This window comes from Pan troglodytes, chromosome 20 (genome assembly GCF_028858775.2).
Source record: "Pan troglodytes isolate AG18354 chromosome 20, NHGRI_mPanTro3-v2.0_pri, whole genome shotgun sequence".
In the NCBI taxonomy this organism is placed as follows: Eukaryota; Metazoa; Chordata; class Mammalia; order Primates; family Hominidae; genus Pan; species Pan troglodytes.
In genome coordinates, this window is record NC_072418.2 from 8,379,734 (window position 1) to 8,400,743 (window position 21,010).

Below are 21,010 nucleotides of genomic sequence, written 5' to 3' on the forward strand. Positions count from 1 at the left end.
CAAATAAAGAATCTGTCTTGATTTCTCCTTCATTGCTGAAGGGTATTTTTGGCTGGATGTAGGATTCTAGATTGGCTTCCCCTCAACCACCTTTCACAAATGACACTTTAAAGGTGTCATTTTATTGTCTTCGTGTGTTTTTTTTTTTTTTTTTTTTGAGATGGAGTCTCACTCTGTTGCCCAGGCTGGAGTGCAGTGGCGTGATCTCGGCTCACTGCAACCTCTGCCTCCCGGGTTCAAGCGATTCTCCTGCCTCAGCCTCCCAAGTAGCTGGGATTACAGGCGCCCACCACCATGCCCAGCTAATTTTTCTATTTTTAATAGAGACGGGGTTTCACCATGTTGGCCAGGCTGGTCTCAAACTCCTGACTTCAAGTGATCCACCTGCCTTGGCCTTCCAAAGTGCTGGGATTACAGGCGTGAGCCACCGCGCCCGGTTGCCTTCATTTGTCTTAAAAATGTCTATGCAGGTTACAAGCAGAGCAGGGACAGGTTGCCAGGTCAGACGCACACTTACATGGCTGTTGAGTAAACCGCTTTTGTGTGATGTGATTCCTTCGCTTTTTTGGAGGTTTTCAATCGCCATTTCAAGCTAAAGAAAATGTGTGCAGAAACAAAACAAAACAAAATGGAAAAAAAAAAAAAAGGAAATCAGATGGTTAGCATCAGCCAAGATTTGTTTTTATTAATATCCAAATAATGATTCGAGCTCCTACAAAATAAAAATGAGGCTCCACGCAGGCAGGGCGGGGGTGAGTTAAATCGTGCATGAAAGCTGCGGTAGGGAGTGTTGCTTCGCACACGTAGGTAAGCCCGAGAGCCCGTCCAACAGAAGCAGCAGAAATCATGTTGTAAAAACTTGCTACTGAATTTTCCCTGGCATATGCATGTGCACGCCGTAGCATTAATATGCAGCCACTGCATCCATTCCAGTGTCAGCCAAGCCAGCATCATAGTCACCTGCTCCTCTCCCCACGCCACATCGATGGGGAACCAGAATGAAAGCAAGGAGAGATGGCAGCCTTGACTCCCCAGCCAGGCTGTCCTGTCGCAAAGCCCAGGGTCTCCCCGCTGCTGGAGGCTTTGGGAAAGTAGCAGCGAGGCCAAAGACTCAGACCCTGCCACCAGGAGGCCGTAGGATCCAGGGCCACTGGACACTGTCTGGCGAATGTTTACCCAGGGGGAGCTGTGCGAAGAAGATTTTTGGAAAAGAGAAAAGAGTTTTGGAAGAAAGAGTTGGGGAGCTAACGGCAGAACTTCCTGGAGGAAGGGGCTTTTGAGTTGGATCCTGAAGGACCTGATGGAGGTGGGGAGGGAGGTGGGCGGCAGGTCCACGCGATGGAGGAGGCACACAGCTGTGCGTGGCCACTAAGGCATTCGCACGCATTTGGTTTGTCCTAGACTCGCACACGGAAAACAGCGACGTAAAATCTGCTGCAGCCCACCCCGACGACCAGAGGACTGAAGCGGGAGGAGATGAACTTGAAGTATATGCTTCCTTTCCTAAAACACCCAGGGAGGCCAAAGACTTGACACTTCTGCAAAGAGCAGGTTGAGTGTGTATTTCAGAGAGCAGGCGAGCGGAGCTGAGTTCAAGAATGAGAGGGTAACTGCTTCTCCCACGGCCTCCGACCATGGTGGTTCTGCCTTCTCTCATAGCTACCCTTGCTTCAAGCCAAGGAGGACGTCAGGGTCACCTTTAAGAAGTGCAGAAGGTACACTGGAGGACCAGGGGAAAGTAGGATGGTGAGACCTCTCCCACCCATCAGCCTCAGGGTGCAGGCGACGAGAAGGCAATCGCCACCTCTATGATAGAAAAAACACACATGCCACCCCCATGTCTTGGGGCCATTCTAATCTGCAGCTTGGGCAGCCACGTGAGTACTACCCTGTGGCACCTTCCCTGTGGGACATCGCTCACCTATGGGTGCCGGGAGAGCAGAGTGCATGACCTCTGGAAGTCTGCCCTAATCTCAGGGGGCCTTGTCCAGTGCCCAGCAGACTGGGAAGGAGAAGAAAACACTGTCTCTCCAACATAGTGGGTCTCAATCATTTGGTCTATTAAAAAACACACTATTACAAAATTTTGAGATTTCACCACCCACCCCTGAAAAAGAGCTTTATTTATTTATTTTTTTCTTGAGCCAGAGTCTTGCTCTGTTTCCCAGGCTGGAGTGCAGTGATGTGATGTCGGCTCACGGCCACCTCTGCCTCCCAGGCTCAAGTGATTCTCATGCCTCAGCCTCCTGAGTAGCTGGGATTACAGGCATGTGCCACCACACCCAGCTAATTTTTGTATTTTTTAGCAGAGACGGGATTTCTCTATGTTGGCCAAGCTGGTCTTGAACTCCTGGCCTCAAGTGATCCACCCACCTCGGCCTCCCAAAGTTCTGGGATTACAGGCATAAGCTACCACACCCTGCCTGCTTTTGTTTTTAAAAGTTAAATGTATTATTTCCCTTATTAGAAATCAAAATAGATAATTTTTAAAAAGATGTATTAATTCATTAAAAAATAATAAACCCATTATAGGTTAACACTTGAAGAATAGGTACACTTTCCAAATTAAAAAAAAAAAACCAAACCAAAAGGAGAAGAGTGGAATGATTCTGCATCTTCACAAATCTGTAGAGTGCGTGACTTACAGAAGACAACTCTACACATCTACTTCTGTATCTCCATCTGTTATTGTATACTGTTTTAGTTGAAGTACATTGAAAAAACTTGGCCTCACACAGATATATAGTTGGAAAAGGAGCACTGTTTTAATAGCCTTTTCAGATAATTGTGGATATTTTTACTTGATACTATAGCAACACTTGACAACTGGTAATTTCTTAAAGGTTAGCTGCAATGTGGAATCTGAAACCATATCAACGAGGTTTTCATCCTCAGTTACATTAAAATCCATTAATCTTGAGCTGACATCCATAACAATGGCAGAGTAAGGAACTCCAAAACCCATCCCTTCACAAAAGCAGTCAAAAAATGGGCAAAAATTGTCAGAATCGACTTTATCAGAACTCTGGAAATGAATTAAAAGATTATGGCACACAGGTGAACCCTTAATTAAAAAAAAAAAGATGAAACTTGGCATTTAAGGAAATTTTTGTCAGATCACTAGCTGACCACTAAGGTGACTGAATAGAGATTTTGGCCGGGCATGGTGGCTCACGCCTATAATCCCAGCACTTCGGGAGGCTGAGGCATGTGGATTGCTTGAGGCCAGGAGTTCAAGACCAGCCTGGCTAACATGGTGAAACCCTATCTCTACTAAAAATACCAAAAAAAATTAGGTGGGTGTGGTGGCACACACCTGTAATCCCAGCTTCTGGGGAGGCTGAGGCAGAAGGATCGCTTGAATCCAGGAAGCAGAGATTGCAGTGAGCCAAGATCACACCACTGCACTCCAGCCTGGCCAACAGAGTGAGACTGTCTCAAAAAAAAAAAAAATGCAGATTTTACAAAATTAGTTCAGAAAGGTCATGAAACAAACAATCAACAATACCTATAAGCAGCAACAGCAAACCCTGGGGAGAACAGAAGAATCCAATATTCAGCGTCACCATGTTATACTCTTCAAAATATCCAGTTTTCCACAAAAATTATGAGGCACGCAAAAAAAAAAAAAGTATGGCCCATATGTAGAAATAAATAAATAGGACTGTCTCTGAGAAAATCCAGCCACTGGACTTATGAAACAAAGAGTTTAAATCAACTATATAAAATATACTTAAAGAGCTAAAGGAAATCATGTACAAAGCACTATAAAAAACCATGACAGTCTGGGTGTGGTGGCTCACACCTGTAATCCCAGCACTTTGGGAGGGTGAGTTGGGTGGATCACTTAAAGTCAGGAGTTCAGGGAGCAGCCTGGCCAACATGGTGAAACCCTGTCTCTACTAAAAATACAAAAATTAGCTAGGCGTGGTGGTGGGCGTCTGTAATTCCAGCTACTTGAAAGGCTGAGGCCTGAGAACTGCTTGAGCCTGGGAGGCGGGGTTTGTAGTGAACTGAGATCACGCCACTGCACTCCAACCTGGGTGACAGAGTGAGATTCCATATCAAAACAAAAACAAAACAAAACAACAAAAAAACACATGAAAGTGATGTTTCACCAGTAGAATATCAATAAGGAGACAGAAATTATAAAAAGGAACCAAATAAAATTTCTGGAGTTGAAAGTATAATAGCTGGAATGAAAACTTCACGAGGGGAGGTTCAACAGCAGATTTGAGCAGGCAGAAGAAAGAATCAGGGAACTTGAAGATGGGTCAATTGAGATTACCCAGTCTGAAGAGTGGAAAGAAAAAAGAATGAAGAAAAATGAGCTGAGCCTAAGAAACTTGTGGGACACCACCAAGCTTACCAACAAACACATAATAGGAGTCCCAGAAGGAGAGGAGAGGAAGAAAGTGGTAAAGTCTATTTGAATAAGTAATGGCTGAAAACTTCCCAAATTTGATGAAAGACATGAATCTATACACTCTAAACTAAATCTATACACTCAACAAACTTTAAGTGGCACAAACTCAAAGAAATCCACACCAAAGACACATTATAATCAAACTGTTGAAAGGCAAAGACAAAGAGAGAATCCTAGAAGCAGTAGGAGAGAAGTGGCATCACAAACAAAGAATCCAGAATATGAGTAATGGCTGATTTCTCAACAGAAACCATGGAGGCCAGAGGGCAGTGAAATGACTTAATCAAAGTGCCAGAAAGCGGAAAAACCCACATGTCACTGAGCAGATGAATGGATAAACAAAATGTGGTCCATCCATACAATGGAATAATTTAGCCACACACACAAAAATAAGGTTCTGACACAGGCTACAACATGGATGAGCCTCATGCAAAAGACTATATATTATATAATTCCTTTTACATAAAATATGTAGAATTGGCAAATCCCTAGAGACAGAAAGCAGATTAGTGGCTGTCAGGAGATGGAAGAAGGGACAATGGAGAGTGGCTGCTAGTGGGGATGGGGTTTCCTTTCAGGGTGATGACGATATTCTGGAACTAGATAATGGTGATTGTACCACACTGTGAATGTATTAAATGCCACTGAACTGTCCACTGCAAAATGGTGAATTTTATGTTACATACATTCTATCTCAATAAAAAATATACATATAACTAATTTCAAAAAGTAATTTTAGTCTCCCTTGCAACTTGAATGAGTATTTTACTAATGGGTATGGTTTTGTAACATCATATATTGGTCACTTGAAAAATATGAGTTTACTGAGTTTGCAGATCTTCCAAACATTGCCACATTTCATTAAATAGTGTCAAGAAATCACATTCATTAATATCACCACCAACCTCATCAGAAAAGTCATTAACTTTGGGAAGTTGTCAGGTTCCTGGTTGGCAGACACAACTCCAAAATTTTCATTTCTTTGTTTGAAAACTTGAATTTTATCATTGGCCACAAAAACCTGCCAGCTGTTTTTCTTAATATGTCAGGCTTTGTTCATTTTTGGAAACATGTCTGCCAAATACCTGAGTCCGAATAATCATAGTTTGTCATTCTTTCAAGCAGAAATGGAATTTTAGGAAAACAATGGCTAGTTCTGCCCACACGTCAATCAAGCACACACAGGCTTTTCTTGGAGGTGGTCATTGTACTCTGGTGGACTTCCCATCTCATCACACATAATACTAAAGAGATGTGTGCTCAAGAGTTGAAATTTAATAAAATTAATAATTTTTACTGCTTCATCAAGGACATTCTTAAATGAAACTAGTATTTCCTTTCTTTCTTCTCCTTCCCTTTTTTTTTTTTTTTTTTTTTTTTTTTGAGATCGAGTCTCACTCTGTTGCCCAGGCTGGAGTGCAGTGTTGCGATCTTGGCTCACTGCAACCTTCACCACCCAGGTTCAAGCAATTCTCCTGCCTCAGCCTCCCGAGCAGCTGGGATTACAGGTGCCCGCCACCATGCTCAGCTCATTTTTGTATTTTTAGTCGAGGTGGGGTTTCACCATGTTGGCCAGGCTGGTCTTGAACTCCTGACCTCAAGTGATCCACCCGCCTTGGCCTCCCAAAGCGCTGGGGTTGCAGGTGTGAGCCACTGCACCCAGCCTCTTTCTCTCCTCTCTTGAAAACATCTTTTAGAATGTGAGCATGTGGTAATGAAAAATACAGTGACTTCTAGGACAGTTTGATGCCTCTGCATTCTTTTTTAAAAAAGAGGTGGGGTCTCTCTCTGCTGCCCAGGCTGGAGTGCAGTGGCATGATCATAGCTCATTCTGGAGCTAGAAGTGGCCATGGTGTAGGGAGGGAGAGGAGGTCATTCCCCAAAAACCCAAATATGGAGACACGAGACAGAGAGGGCCACTCCCAAACCTGCTGTAGTTAATTCACCCTCTGATCTAAAACAGAACTTAGACATGTTACCATAGAAGGAGCCAATTCAAGCTAAAATGCTAACAACCCTTTGGGGTCTTTATAAAGAATGCAGATTGTTTTTATTTTATTATTATTATTATTTTTTGAGATGGAGTCTTGCTTTGTCACCATACTGTAGTGCAGTGGCGCGATCTCGGCTCACTGCAACCTCTGCTTCCCGGGTTCAAGCGATTCCCCTGCCTCAGCCTCCTGGGTAGCTGAGACTACAGGTGCGTGCCACCCCGTCCAGCTAATTTTTTTTTTTTTTTTTGTATTTTAGTAGAGACGGGGTTTCACCATGTTGGCCAGGATGGTCTCGATCTCCTGACCTTGTGATCCACCTGCCTTTGCCTCCCAAAGTGCTGGGATTACAGGCGTGAGCTACTGCGCCTGGCCCAAGAATGCAGATTGTTTTTAAAAGAGAAAAGCAGAATGACTGGAATTTTGAAGGCAGAGTGGTAAGTCATAGAATTAGGCCTGGAGAAGGGAAAAGCCCAACGCTGTGGTCCAGGCAGAGGAGGCCAGCAGGGCTGAGAGGCTGTGGGAGGGAGATGGGGCATTTTAATCCCTTTGTCTGTTCCTCCCAACTCCCACTTGGCAGGGGGAGCCCCCACCAATATCTCCGTGCACGTCCTTTGTGGGGCATGAGATCACATTCACACTTGCTTTAATTATTTTCCCTCAGTCTCTATTTAGTTCTGCAACTTGTGTTTGTTACTTAATATTTTGTGGCTATCTTTCTGGACCAATTCTGTTGTTTGTTTCTTTGTTTTGAGACAGGGTCTCCTTCTGTCACCCAGGCTGGAGTGCAGTGGCACGATCACAGCTCACTGCAGCCTTGACCTCCTGGGCTCAGGCCATCCTCCCACCTCAGTCTCCCAAGTAGCTGAACATACAGGCATGTGCCACCACAACCAGGGAATTTTTGTATTTTTTGTAGAGATGGGGTTTCGCAATGTTGCCCAGGCTTGTCTTGAACTCCTGGGCTGAAGCAGTCCCACTTGCTTCCACCTCCCAAAGTGCTGGGATGACCAGTGGGAGCCACCGCGCCCAGCAGGACCGATTCTTAGAGCCGCTGGGATGACAGGCATCAGCCACCACACTCAGCAGGACCGATGCTTACAGAGCCACTGCGCACTCTTAACTTCAACACTCTTAACTAATCCACGGACGTTATAGAATATGATCCATTTTCTCACTAACGTCCTTCCTCTGGACCAGGACCCAATCTGGGATCACATACTGTGATCATTTTGCATACGGTGCCACGAAAGAAAACAGGAAAATAAGAAATGGGTCAACACTCAAGAGATCCATCAGTAGCTAATCGATTATTAGATCAATGATCAATTTGTCCCTGGTTGTCTTAACAGCTTGTCAAGTGAGGTTATGTCACTTCAGACAAAGAAGGATGACTTGTCTGGTAAATCAATTGAAATGCTTCAGAATAAGTGAAAAATAGTGCTTTTTGTATGACAGTCTTTAATCTTGTCACTACAGGCAAATCTGAGACTAAATCTTCAAACATATCTTTCAAAGGGTTACTTGTAAGTGTGAACCTGGGTACTTTTCCCACCTTTGCAAAAAAAAAAAAAAAAAAAAAACCTATAAAACCAGCTTTGAAAGTGATGATAGGATCACACACTTGCCAGAACCCATAGAACGCATACCACCAAGAGTGAACCCTAAAGTGAACGGGACTGTAGTCAACAATAATGTATCAACATTGGATCATCAGCTGCAACAAATGTAACAAACAAACAACTTCAAACTGCACCACAAAGGGAACTCTATGAAGTTTTAAAAAAAAGTGGTGATAAATATCATAGTGAGAGAAAAAGCAGATGTGCCATTGGTGACATTCCTTTATCAAACAGTATCTTGAGTGTGGGAATGTCAAAGGCAGGCAGTGGGAAGAGCGATTATCATCACGTGTGTTGGCTGGCAAATAATTCGCTCTGATCATTGGACAAAAGCTCTGCTATGCAGGGGCTGAGCAGGCTTCTGGCAGATGGTAGGAGTACCCAAGTGATTTATTTTTATTTATTTATTTAGAGACAGAGTCTTGCTCTGTCACCCAGGCTGGAGTGCAGTGGCACCATCACGGCTCACTGCAGCCTCAACCTCCCCCAGCTCAGGTGATCCTCCCACCTCAGCCTCCTTAGTAGCTGGGACTACAGACACACACTGCTAATTTTTTTTTTTTTTTTTTTTTTGAGACGGAGTCTCATTCTGTTACCAGGCTGGAGTGCAGTGGCACAATCTTGGCTCACTGCAACCTCCGCCTCCCGGGTTCAAGTGATTCTGCTGCCTCAGCCTCCCGATGAGCTGGGACTACAGGTGCGCACCACCACACCTAGCTAATTTTTGCATTTTTAGTAGAGACGGGGTTTCACCATGTTGGCCAGGATTGTCTCCATCTCTTGACATTGTGATCCACCCGCCTCAGCCTCCCAAAGTGCTGGGATTACAGGCATGAGCCACCATACCAGCCCAATTTTTAAGTTTTTTGTAGAGATGGGGTCTCACTATGTTGCCTAAGCTGGTCTTGAACTCCCGGGCTCAGGTGATCCTCCCACCTTAGCTTCCCAAAGTGCTAGTATTACAGGCATGAGCCACTGTGCCCAGGTGACTTTTCATTCTACATCTTCACTGAAGAGCCAGGCTACAGAAGAAGAGATGTGTGTGACTCCTGATTCTGTCATGAGCTGTGCCACTGCGTGGAGGTGCCATGGGCCTCTGCGAGCCACCTCCATGGACCACCAGGAAGGGGTGCTCTCTGAACCTCTTCTAGTTCTGAGGGCTGCCTGACTGGAGAGTTGTTCTTTGCTCAGATAGACTCTTGTTTAATTTACCGAAAATTTCTCTTTTAATGGTATTATGTATCGGGTATCATAAGACACCCTTCTTGGGCAAAAAGAAAGCTGTCAAAGGCAGAATATTTAGCTTGTTAAACTAATAAAATACAGTAGGACATTTTAACTTCAGCTGCAATTAAAATCCACTAGACTTTTTTGATCTTCTGCTGTATTAGTCAGATTTAAACTAATCAAATGAGAAAAGATTCATTAAAGTATGAGAAAAATTTTAAAAAAGATAAAAAAGATAAAGACTTTTTGTCTTCGTCGGGGCCCACCGTGTGACCCTCAGAGGCTGTGTGTTTTCACAGCATGGCCTCATGTGGCCTCTGGGTCTTGCAGGAGGAAGGGCCCACTGAGGGCTGCTCCCAGGGTGGAGGGGTCTCTTTCTTGTTCCCCCTTGAGTGACCTTCAGCCTCCCCTGGACACAACCCAAACAGTAAAAAGGGAGGTTCCACTTGGGCAGAAAGGACAAGAATAAAACTCCCACTTTAGTATCCCTGCTCCACGTAGTGAAAAAAAGCACAATAGAAAACGTGTGTATCAAAAACTCACCATTTGGGCAATTAACTTTTAAGATTTATAATATGGATGACATTTTAACCAGAAATAAATACTCGAGAAAATTGGTCACCAAGAGTCTGGAATCACTCGTCGAGGCTACCAGTGAGGACTTGCTTCAGTGTTCGTGCTCTGTCTTTAGGACTAAGCGAAAGTCCCAAGAAACAAAACTCTGACATGAACGAACTGGTAGACATCAAATGTTGGGTCCAGCAGCTGTATTTCTGTTGCAATTTCAGGGCCATGGTTGTTCTTGGCTCTTGGAAAGTCTCGAATTTCTGTGGCATCCTTGTTGGATGTTCTTATGCCAACAACAAGCCAATAAACAACAGCAGAGCAGTCAGAAGCCAGGAATCAGATTCGTATCCAAGATGATGACTCCCCCAGAGCTTGGTGGGGTGTGTGTGTGTGTGTGTGTGTGTGTGTGTGTGTGTGTGAAAACATAGCCTATTCACGGATTTCTAATTGATTTAATAATTTAATTCTTCCAGAGCAACCCACATAACAAACCACAGTTCCAGGGTGGTGGCCCAGGGTCTGAGCAGTATGTTTGCTGCAATGAGGTAATTCTGAATCCACAGAGAACATGACTGTTTCTCAGTAAATTTGTGACTTGCAATCCTAGTCTATTTTACTGTTATAAGTTGATGCCGTTTGCTAAGTCAAATGTGCCACATTCGTGACAATTACTGTAGTCTGTGAGGAAAGCTTTCTGTTCCATAACAACTAAACCTAGTTCCACCCAGCCAATCCCAGGCGGGAGAAGTATGTCTGGTTTGCTGGGGCTGCCTGGCCTGGGGTGCTAATGGCACCGAGGCACTAAGTGGCTAGGGGTAGAAGCAGCAGACACTACCCTATAATTTCACAGCCTCTAGAAAGCAAGTGACTCCTCCCGAGAAGAGAGGGAGGAGGCATGGGGCACTACGCCTGTCCTCAAAGCCAGGGCCTGGGGGTCACTCTGGACAAAGGAAGAGAGAGGACAGCAAGATTCACGGGGCCTCTCTGATGCCAGGGTGACCCCAGAACACACCAGAACCAAAAACAAACAAACAAAAACACAGAGACAAGGCGAAACCACCACCTTCTATCTCAGGAGATGAGCCTTACACCAAAATAAGAAGTTATTGTGTAATCGAAAGTCAATCAATGCAATTCATTATATTAACACCCCAATGAAGAAAAAAATATGCTGATGCTTACATATGTAAAAAAACATTTGACAGAATTCAACATCTATTTATCATAGAGACTTCCAGAAAACTAGAAAAAGAAGGGAACTTCCTCAACCTGAAAAAGGGCATCTGTGAAAAACCCACAGCTAACATCACATACTTAGCAGTGACAGACTGACGGCTTTTCCCTTAAGACTGGGAAAAAGGCAAGGATGTCCATTCTTGCCACCCCTGTTCAACATTTCACTGCAAGTGCTAGCCAGTGCAAAAAGGCAAGAAAAAGAAATGAAATTTCTTTTTGTCCATATTGGAAAGAAAGAAATAAAGCAGTTATATTTGCAGGCAACAAGAAGCTCCTAGAACCAAAAAGTGAGTTCAGGCTGGGAAGGGTGGCTCACACCTGTAATCCCAGCACTTTGGGAGGCCGAGGCAGGCAGATCACAAGGTCAGGAGATCGAGACCATCCTGGTTAACACGGTGAAACTCCGTCTCTACTAAAAATACAAAAAATTAGCCGGGAGTGGTGGCAGACACCTGTAGTCCCAGCTACTCGGGAGGCTGAGGCAGGAGAATGATGTGAACCTGGGAGGCGGAGCTTGCAGTGAGCCCAGATTGTGCCACTGCACTCCAGCCTGGGTGACAGAGCGAGACTCTGTCTCAAAAAGAAAAAGAAAAAAAAAAAGTGAGTTCAGCAAGATTACAGGATACAAGATAAAGAGCCAAAAATCAACCATTTTTAAATCCTAGAAATGAGCAGTTGGAAACAGAAATTTAAAGATCAATGCCAAGAAAACCCACAGTGCCATTTACAATAGCTCTCCAAACATGAAATACTTTGATATAAATCTAACAAAACATGTACAGAATTTTGTATAAGTTACAAAATGCTGATGAAAGAAGATCTAAACAAATGGAGAAAACGTACCATGTTCATGGATTGGAAGCCTTAACATAGTAAAGATGGGAATTCTCCCCAAGTTGGTTCAGTGCAAATTAGTCAAAATCTCAGTAGCATTTTTTTGTAGATATAGATAAATTGATCTAAACTTATACAGAAACTTTGAGTTTATATAAATAGCCAACGCAATACTGAAGAATAAAGTGGGAGGAACAATCCTCTTCAATTTTAGACTTACTATAAAGCTATAGTAATTAAGACTATGCTACTTGTAAAGGGATAGGCAGACAGACCAATGGGATGGAATAGGACACTGTGAAATAAACCCACACACATATGGCCAAATGATTTTTGACAAAGGTGTTAAAGCAATCCAATGGAGAAAGGGTAGTCTTTTTAACAAATGAGGCTAGAACAACACGTTGTTTCATATGCAAAAAAAAATGAGCCTCAACTTAAACCTTACATTATACAAATGTCAACTTGATAGGAAGCAGATCTAAATGTAAAATGTAAAACTATGGTCAGGCGCGGTGGCTCACGCCTGTAATCCCAGCACTTTGGGAGGCCGAGGTGAGCAGATCACTTGAGGTCAGGCATTCGAGACCAGCCTGGCCAACATGGTAAAACCCTGTCTGTACTGAAAACACAAAAACTAGCCGGGTGTGGTGGTACACGCCTGTAATTCCAGCTACTCGGGAGGCTGAGGCAGGAGAATTGCTTGAACCCGGGAGGTGGAGGTTGCAGTGAGCCAAGATGGTGCCACTGCACTCCAGCCTGAGTCACAGAGCAAGACTCCGTCTCAGAAAAACAACAACAACAAAAAACCCAAAGCAAAAGTAAAACTATAAAACTTTTCAAAGAAAACAGGAGAAAATCTTCATAATGTGCAAATAGGCAAAGAGTTCTTAGACATGACATTGAAAGCATGAGCCACAGAAGAAAAATTGATAAGTTGGATTTCATCAAAATTAAAATTTTTTTTTTCTCTGCAAAGGACACTTTTTAGAGAATGAAAAGACACACTAAAGACTGGGGGAAATATTTGCAAGTCACATATCTGACAGGAGACTTGTATCCAGAATACATAAAGAATTCTCAAAACTCAACCATAAGAAAACAACCAACCTAGTTAAAAAAGAAGCAAATGACTTGAAGTGACACCTGACCAGAGCATCTACACTCACATGAAAAGCTGCTACCATCATTAGCTATAAAGAAAATGCAAGTTGCAACCACAATGAGGTACCACCACACATCTATTAGAACGGCCAAAACCAAGAGCACCGGCAGCATCAAATGCTGCTGACGGAGAGGAGCAAGAGGAACTCTTGTATGTTGCTGGTGGGAATGCAAAATGGTGCAAGCACTTGGGAAACGGGTGGTTTCTGATAAAGTTAAACATACACTTTCTGTATGAGCCAGCAGCAATTCCACTTGTAGGTATATATCCAAAAGAAAGAAAACATATGTCCTTACAAAAGCCTGCATGTGAAACTTAGAGCTTCTTTATTCATAATCACCCCAAACTGGAAACCATCCAAATGGCCCTCAACTAGTGAATGAATAAACAAACTGTAGTGTAATAGAATATTACTCAGTAACAAAAAAAAGCAACTCGGATTCATGCAGCAACTTGACTGAATCTCAAAGGCACCAGAATGAGTAAAAGAAGCCTGTCTGAAAAGTTCACAATCTGTACGATTCCATTTATACACCACGCTAGTAAAGATGAAACTACAGCAATAGGGAACAGATCAGCAGTTGCCAAGGGCTGGGGATGGGGGAGGTTGTGACTGCCAAGAAATACCACGAGGGGGTTTTCAGGGCAATGCACTGTTCTGTGACCTGATTATACACAAATCTACCCATGTCAAAACTCACAAGATTGTACACCAAAAAGTTGATTTTACTTTGTGTTAATTTAAGAAGGAAAATAAATGAAAAGTAAACACGGGTAATCGAGTTTTAAATGTAGAGACTCTGGAAAAGCAGATAAGTCGTTATTTTGCATCGGGGCATGGCAGCGAGAACTCGGCAGAGGCTGCAGGGAAACTTCCCCTGCTTGATTCAGTCCAGGTGTCTCATGGATGGATTGATCCACGCCTCTAAAAGCTTGATAGTAACAACGATAACAATAATAAGAGCAAAGGAGGCTGCAGCATCCACCAGTGGAGACATGCTTGACTCATTCCCTTTTCACAACAGCCCATGACGCATGGCTTGTCCTCCTCTTTATACCAATGGCCAACTGAAGTTCAAAGAACTCTGCAGGCCTGCCTACGGTTGCGTGGCCCGTCTGAGGCTGGCCCGACTCCATCGTGGGGCCGCCTGGGCCCAGAGCAGACGACAGCCCCTCCGGGCCTCCGGCTGCCTCTTACTCACCGTCCCTGCCGCCGCTGCTTTGAGAATACTCATGGCCTACCCTGCTGGTCCCAAGAGCCTCCTACATACCGTGGCTGGCGATGAGCGGGAGGTGTGGGCCAGGGAGTGTCTGGTGCTGTCCATCCCCCCGTGGATGAGATAGGCTCCCGCGCTGGAGACGATGGGGCTCCCCCCGACATCCATGGTGATGCCCACCATGCTGTGAGAGGGGACCGCTGGCGGGGACGAGGCTGCCACGGTCACCTGGGCGCCGCCTGGGGCCTCGAAGTAAGAAGCCGTGCTGCTGGGGGCGTACATCTGAGGCTCGGGGTTGTAGGTGTAGGCTGTTCGTCTGTTAGAAAGAGAGAAGTCACGCATGGGACGCTGTCCCATTTAAATGCCTTGTCTGAGTTCACAGATATCCAGCCAAACATCACGTAAAAGCTGCAACCCAGAGAGGCCAGACATATGGAGCAATTCGGACGTGGCATATGACACTCAAATGCAGCGCAAGTTCACAGCCATCATGTTGCAAAATCTTTAGGACCACAGGCTGACTTATCAAAAAGTGACCACTTAAAAATTCTAGGCCAGGCGTGGTGGCTCACGCCTATAATCCCAGCACTTTGGGAGGCTAAGGTGGGAAAATTGCTTGAGGTCAGAAGTTTGAGACCAGCCTGGGCAACATAGAGAGAACCATCCCTACAAAAAATAAAAGATTTAGCCAGGTGTGGTGGTGCGTGCCTGTAGTCCCAGCTACTCAGGAGGCTGAGGTGGGAGGACTGCTTGAGCCCAGGACTTTGAGGTTACAGTGAGCTGTGACTGCACCGTTGCACTTTAGCCTGGGCAACAGAGCAAGACCCTATCTCTTAAAAAAAATAAATACAAATAAAACTTAAAATTGTAAGTGGATAAATGGGTCACATGAGGGAGCTCCTGTGTGGAGATGGAGCAGTTCTGTATCTTGACGGTGGTATCGTTACACAAATCTACACATGGGCTAAAAATGCAAAGAAATAGACACGCACGCACATGCAAGGGCACACACATGAACATGCAAAGCCACATGTACTCCACATGCAAGCACACACGCAAAAGCACGTGCATACAGACTGGTAGAACTGAATAAGGCCTGTGGGCTAGTTAACAGTTTTACCCCAATGTCAATTTCCAGGGTTTTTTTTGTTTTGTTTTTTTGAGACAGGGTCTCCTTCTGTAGCCCAGACTTGAGTGCAGTGGCAAAATCATAGCTCACTGCAGCCTCAGTCTCCTGAGCTCAAGTGATCCTCCTGCTTCAGCCTCAGAATATGGGTGTGCACCGCCACAGTGGCTGGGGTTACGGGTGTGCACCGCCACAGTAGCTGGGGTGACGGGTGTGCACCGCCACAGTGGCTGGGGTTAGAATCATACAACTCCACCAATCACAACCCTGAAGTCACAGCCAGGTTCTCACGTACAGCCCCTGCACTTGTGAGGGGAGCCATCCAGGCCAAATGGAAACAGACAAGCAGGCGAAAGGACTCACGTCTAAAGTAAAGTGAGCTGCACGGGAGATGCATACTTTCCTACCCCAAGCATCACACAGTTACAGAGCAGAAAACTCTAGACATCCTTGCAACATGGAAAATCAAGTTCTATCAACATTATACAAAGCTGGAGTTTAACAGAGGCGAGGGGAAAACACACAGAGGTGGATGGTTTCTGGATCTCAAAGACTGAGACTTCAGAATGAAGAGTTAGGATTAGCCTTTTTTTTTTTTTTCCAAGACTATCTTTTCTAAAAGTAAAAAGTACAAAAGTCTGTGATTTCTGAAATCTCCACAGGGTTATGATGTCCTAATCCCTCAGCCCCCACCCCGCTCCTTTTTTTTTTGGACAGGGTGTTGCTCCATCAGTCAGGCGTGATCATAGCTCACTGCAGCCTCCAACTCCTGGGCTCATGCGATCCTCCCACCTTGGCCTCCCGATTACCTGGGAGGGACTCTAGGCACTTGTCACCATGTCTGGCTAATTTTAAAATTTTTTGTAGAGATATTGCCCAGTTTCCTAATAGCATTTTAACAGTATTTAGTGAATACATCGCCAAAAGCATAAGGGAGAGGAATTTGCTCGATGCCTCCCCAGGTGGCAAAGGCTGGAGTCAGGGAGAGGGTTCCGGGCGTGGCCCGCGGGAGAAGCACGCACATGGCTCCATTGGTGTAGACGGCGTCTCCCCCTTCCACGTACTGCACCTGGGCAGGATACACGTGCTGCACCGGCTGCACCTGAAACATCGGATACGCTGCGTTACCGCCAGTCGTGCCCTCGTGAGTTGCCTGCAGATTATTCAAGCTAGACGTGTCTTCTATTGCCTTTATGAACATTTAGTACCAAATGACAATGTTCCCGCCCACAGTCGGCACGCCTAGAAAGACACTGAGGAGGCAGTAATGTACAGACGACATATTCCAAACGGGCCCACACAGTTTGGGGGGCTGCGACTGATCCCCAGAGCTCTGCTAGCGTGTCTGTGCGCCCTGGCTCCTCTGTATACGTGAGGGCGGGACCAGGAGAATGACAGCGCTCCTCCAGTGCAGTGGAAACTAGAGTTGTGGACAGAGGCCCAGCCTTGGCTCACAGGACTGTCCCTGGTTTCTGTTTTTTTTTTTTTTTTGCGACAGGGTCTCCCTCTGTAGCTCAAGCTGGCGTGCAGGCTGCAGTGCACAGGGGGCCGAGCAGATTAGACTCTACATGGCCCCAACACCCCCCGTGGGTGGCCCTGGTGCCCCTTCCCTGGCAGAGAGGAGGGGAGAGAATGTGATGGTCTGAACAGAGTGGGAAGGAGCGGCATGCCTGGAGAGATGGGGCAATGGAGGGACCCCAGCACACCCCCGCTGCCCTGCCCTCCCCTCTCTGAAACATCAGTTCAGAGCCTCGGCTGACAGGCCCCGAGGGACTCTAGTCCGAGCAGTGGAAGCCAAACGCTTTGCACATGGGACTTCAAACTCTCACCCCAGAGGGCATCTTAGTGGCTGTCTACATCCACTGAATTTTGGGGTGAGAAGATGGAGGGCCACAGAAGTGGGCTTGTTCAGGTGTCATGGTGTCATGGTGACCTTCCTCTTGTGCTTGAAGCTGCAGGATGGGGCTGACCTGCCCCTCCTTGGACCACTGAGCATGGTATGCACTTGTCCAACCCCCAGAATCACAAGTTCCAGGGGTTAACATCTGTTGGGTGATGCCCCCAGGGGTGGAAGTCAAATGTCGAATTCTGGGGTCCAAGTGAAATGCAGAAGTTACAGAAAGAGCTGGGGCAGGCCCAGCACCAGAAAAGTGGTGGAAGCTTCTGGAATCTCCTCTCCATGGTGTCTCTGGGGAGTGCCTTGACAGACAGCAGCTAAGACAGAGCCACTGGCCTGAGGCCCTGGGTCCCCGCTGGGCCTGTCTGGAGCCTTTTCCTTCCTGTGATCCCGCAAACCTTCCTAGTTCTCATGGACACAGTCACCTGACAAATGCCTGTGAACAGACTGCCAATCTAGGCAGGACCCTCCTGAAGAGCGGTGCATTCTCTAGGGCCTCAGGGCTCCTTTTAGGGAGGAGCCTGAGTTAACTTTAATTCAGGATTCTGCAGGGCACAGTTGGCAAACTCCGGCCCTGAGGGCCAAATCTGGCCCACTGCCTGTTTTTGTAAATAAAGTTTTATTGGCACACAGCCACACCCATTTGGTTGCATATCATTTATGGCTGCTTTTGCGATACAATGGCAGAATTGAGTGGTTGTTCCAGAGACTGCCTGGACCACAAACCCCCAAAAATGTATAATTTGGCCTTTTCTGGAAACAGTTTGCTAACCATGCTTCTAGAGTGTCCCCAAGCTGATGATCTGTGTTGCTACTTGGCTGGTCAGCCGTGCTTTCAAACTTTGTTCTTAGATAATTGAAATCATAAGAAGCATGTTGTGCCCGCATCTGAGGGTATGGCACTCACTAGCAGATGGTTCCTCCAGTCCAGAGCCCTTTGTTTCTGTCTGCATTTCTACCTGAGCTCCACCCAGCAGGTGCGGGGTGCTCACTGGTTCCCCAAATGCTTGCTGAATTTCTGAATGAACGAAAGATCACCAGCTTTCTTGGCTTTCTGCAAAACTATCTGCAGTAAATGATTTTTTTAAAATTGCACAGCTTCTGGAAAAGTCTTTTGGCTAAGAAACTGAAGCTTACAACAAGGAACAGCAGCCACAGAAAAGGATGCATCCTTCAGAGATTGTTCTGGATTGCTGAGTGCTAACTGCGCCCCGGTTTGCACGGTGCTGCGGTGCTTGTCATTACCTGCTGGGGTACCTGCTGAACTCTGGGGAGGGAGATCGGCTGCATCTGGGCCCCTTTGGGATTGGAGCTGGCTGCCTGGACCAACACCCTCTAAAAGGGAAGGGAGAGAAGGCCAGTTAGACTTGTCAGAGGTCAGTGCTGAGGATACACACAGAATGTAAGATGCTGTTTGTCTGTTCATGTGCTTTTTATTAAAACATAGGCAGGACTGATCAGAGGCGACGGCGGGGTGATGGTCAGACTTGCACACTCACACCGACCTGGGCAGACACACGGCAGATACGTGCAGGCACACAAACAATGCACATACATACACAAGTGTGCACATACACTCAGCCCATGCACCACACATATGCACGAATTGTGGGCACACACACACGTATGCACACACACATACACGGAAGCACATGCACCTTCACCCGCCCAGGCAGCTTTGCCTCTGTGGGTCTGTAGTCTGCAGCAAGGTGACACTGACCGTCCCTAGTACAGAGGGGACTGCTGGGGCCCTCTGGATAGCCATTCGCACCACTGCGTGGGAGATACTCTGTGGCGCCCCTCGCTTCTGCAGTATAACCCAGACTTGTTTCCATTTTCTGATGAGGTTAATGAAGCCAGAGGGCTCAAGTGCTGCCTCTGGCTACAGAATACTCGAGGCCAGGTGCCCTGTGTCTGGGTCCCTCGCTCTCTGACCCCACTGCTCTCCGGCCTCCTAAGTCAAATCTGCACAGTGTGGCTTTGCTATTTTTCTGGGAGTACCGATTGGCCACACAAAGCTATGAAAATGGGAAGGGTCAAAGTGAACTCGAGTCGAGGGAGGAACAGGAGTGTTTTGTGTGTTTATTGAGAGCTGGGGCTTTCGGAGTCATTGGCTGCAGTGCTGTGATTTCCCGGCATGAACCCTGAATGTCACAGGTAGCAGTGACTGCCATATATACATCACAAGGGGTGATGGGTGAGGACACGCCATCCCCTGTGTTGCAGGAGTGGAGCTAAGGATGAAGATGGTGCTAATAAGGATGCCAGCGCAAGGGCATTCTGATTCCAGGTGAGCTGGGCGCCGTGTGCTTGGAGAATTCACAGGGTCCTGGCAAGTCCTCAGAGAGGGACCACAGTGATGAAACCTGGGACACACATGGTGGCCGTGAGTGGCACTGAGACCTGTCCATGGTGGCTGCTGCAGAGGAAGGCAGAGTCCACCTAGGCCTGGGAGAGCCTGAGAGAGGGGCTTGGCAGGAAGACCTGAGGGCTGACTCCTCTTGGACAATTTCAAGTGGGCACGGAAACATATCAATTAGGCCACAACTGCTGGCAGGGCAACGGCGTCTGATCCTCACCTCAGACGGGCTTCCAAGACGCCCTCCCCACTGCCATATGTGCAAGAAATAAAAGCTAAAGATGTCTGACCATACACACTACATCAAATAAACCGCTTCACTGTCTGCCTTTTTGTTTTTGCGGAATTGTGTTTTTTTGTTTTTTGTTTTTTTGGTTTTTTTTGGGACGGATTTTTGCTCTTGTCGCCCAGGCTGAAGTGCGATGGCACGATCTTGGCTCACTATAACCTCTGCCTCCTGGGTTCAAGCGATTCTCCTGCCTCAGCTTCCCGAGTAGCTGGGATTACAGGCATGTGCCACAATGCTCGGCTAATTTATTATTATTATTATTATTTGTATTTAGTAGACACAGGGTTTCACCATGTTACTCAGACTGGTCTCAAACTCCTGACCTCAGGTGATCCACCCACCTTGGCCTCCCAAAGTGCTGGGATTACAGGCATGTGCCACCATGCCTGGCCCTGAATTGTGTGTTTTAAAACCATAATCATTTCTTTTTGCTGTGCTCCTAACTTTTAGATTCCAGATCGAGGTGGTCACATGGCCACAGTGGACCTCAGCACACTGTGATGAGCCTCCAGCCTGTTTCATGTGGCCGGTGCCATTCGCTTTGTATTTCTGTCTTCTTTATGGCTTATTTCATTCCACGGTAGAAATCCAGGAGCAGAGAAAGCCTCAATGTGAAAATTCTCTCTCTGCGAATTTTAAAGAATATGTTCATTCAGGTGCTAGATTCCATTTTGAACAAAATCTTAAGAATTCTAACTCATCTAGGCTGGGCGTGGTGGCTCACGCCTGTAATCCCAGCACTTTGGGAGGCTGAGGCGGGCAGATCACCTGAGGTCAGGCGGGCAGATCACCTGAGGTCAGGAGTTCGAGACCAGCCTGGCCAACATGGTGAAACCTCGTCTCTACTAAAAATACAAAAATTAGCCGGGCATGGTAGTACACGCCTGTAATCCCAGCTACTGGGGAGGCTAAGACAGGAGAATCACTTGAACCTGGGAGATCGTGCCACTGCACTCCAGCCTGGGCGACAGAGCGAGACTCCGTCCCCCCCCCCCCCAAAAAAAAATTCTAACTCATCTTTTGCCTTTTTGCCTTTTTTTTTTTTGTCACTTAG

General features: G+C 46.2%; 1 protein-coding gene across 13 annotated transcripts in view; it reads right to left on the minus strand.

Annotated features, from left to right (window-relative positions):
- Positions 1-21,010, minus strand: part of RFX2 (regulatory factor X2) — a 208,085-nt gene that overhangs the window by 33,153 nt on the left and 153,922 nt on the right. For 8 of the 13 annotated variants that reach the window (XM_063801062.1, XM_016934797.4, XM_016934798.4 and 5 more), the window contains 4 exons: positions 18,554-18,643; positions 16,434-16,513; positions 14,340-14,601; positions 518-592 (listed from right to left, as the gene is read on the minus strand). In XM_063801062.1, coding sequence (XP_063657132.1) covers positions 518-592; positions 14,340-14,601; positions 16,434-16,513; positions 18,554-18,643 — 507 coding nt within the window. The remainder of the gene's footprint in view (positions 1-517; positions 593-14,339; positions 14,602-16,433; positions 16,514-18,553; positions 18,644-21,010) is intronic. The other 5 variants (XM_016934799.4, XM_054673239.2, XM_054673240.2 and 2 more) reach the window with 1 other exon arrangement.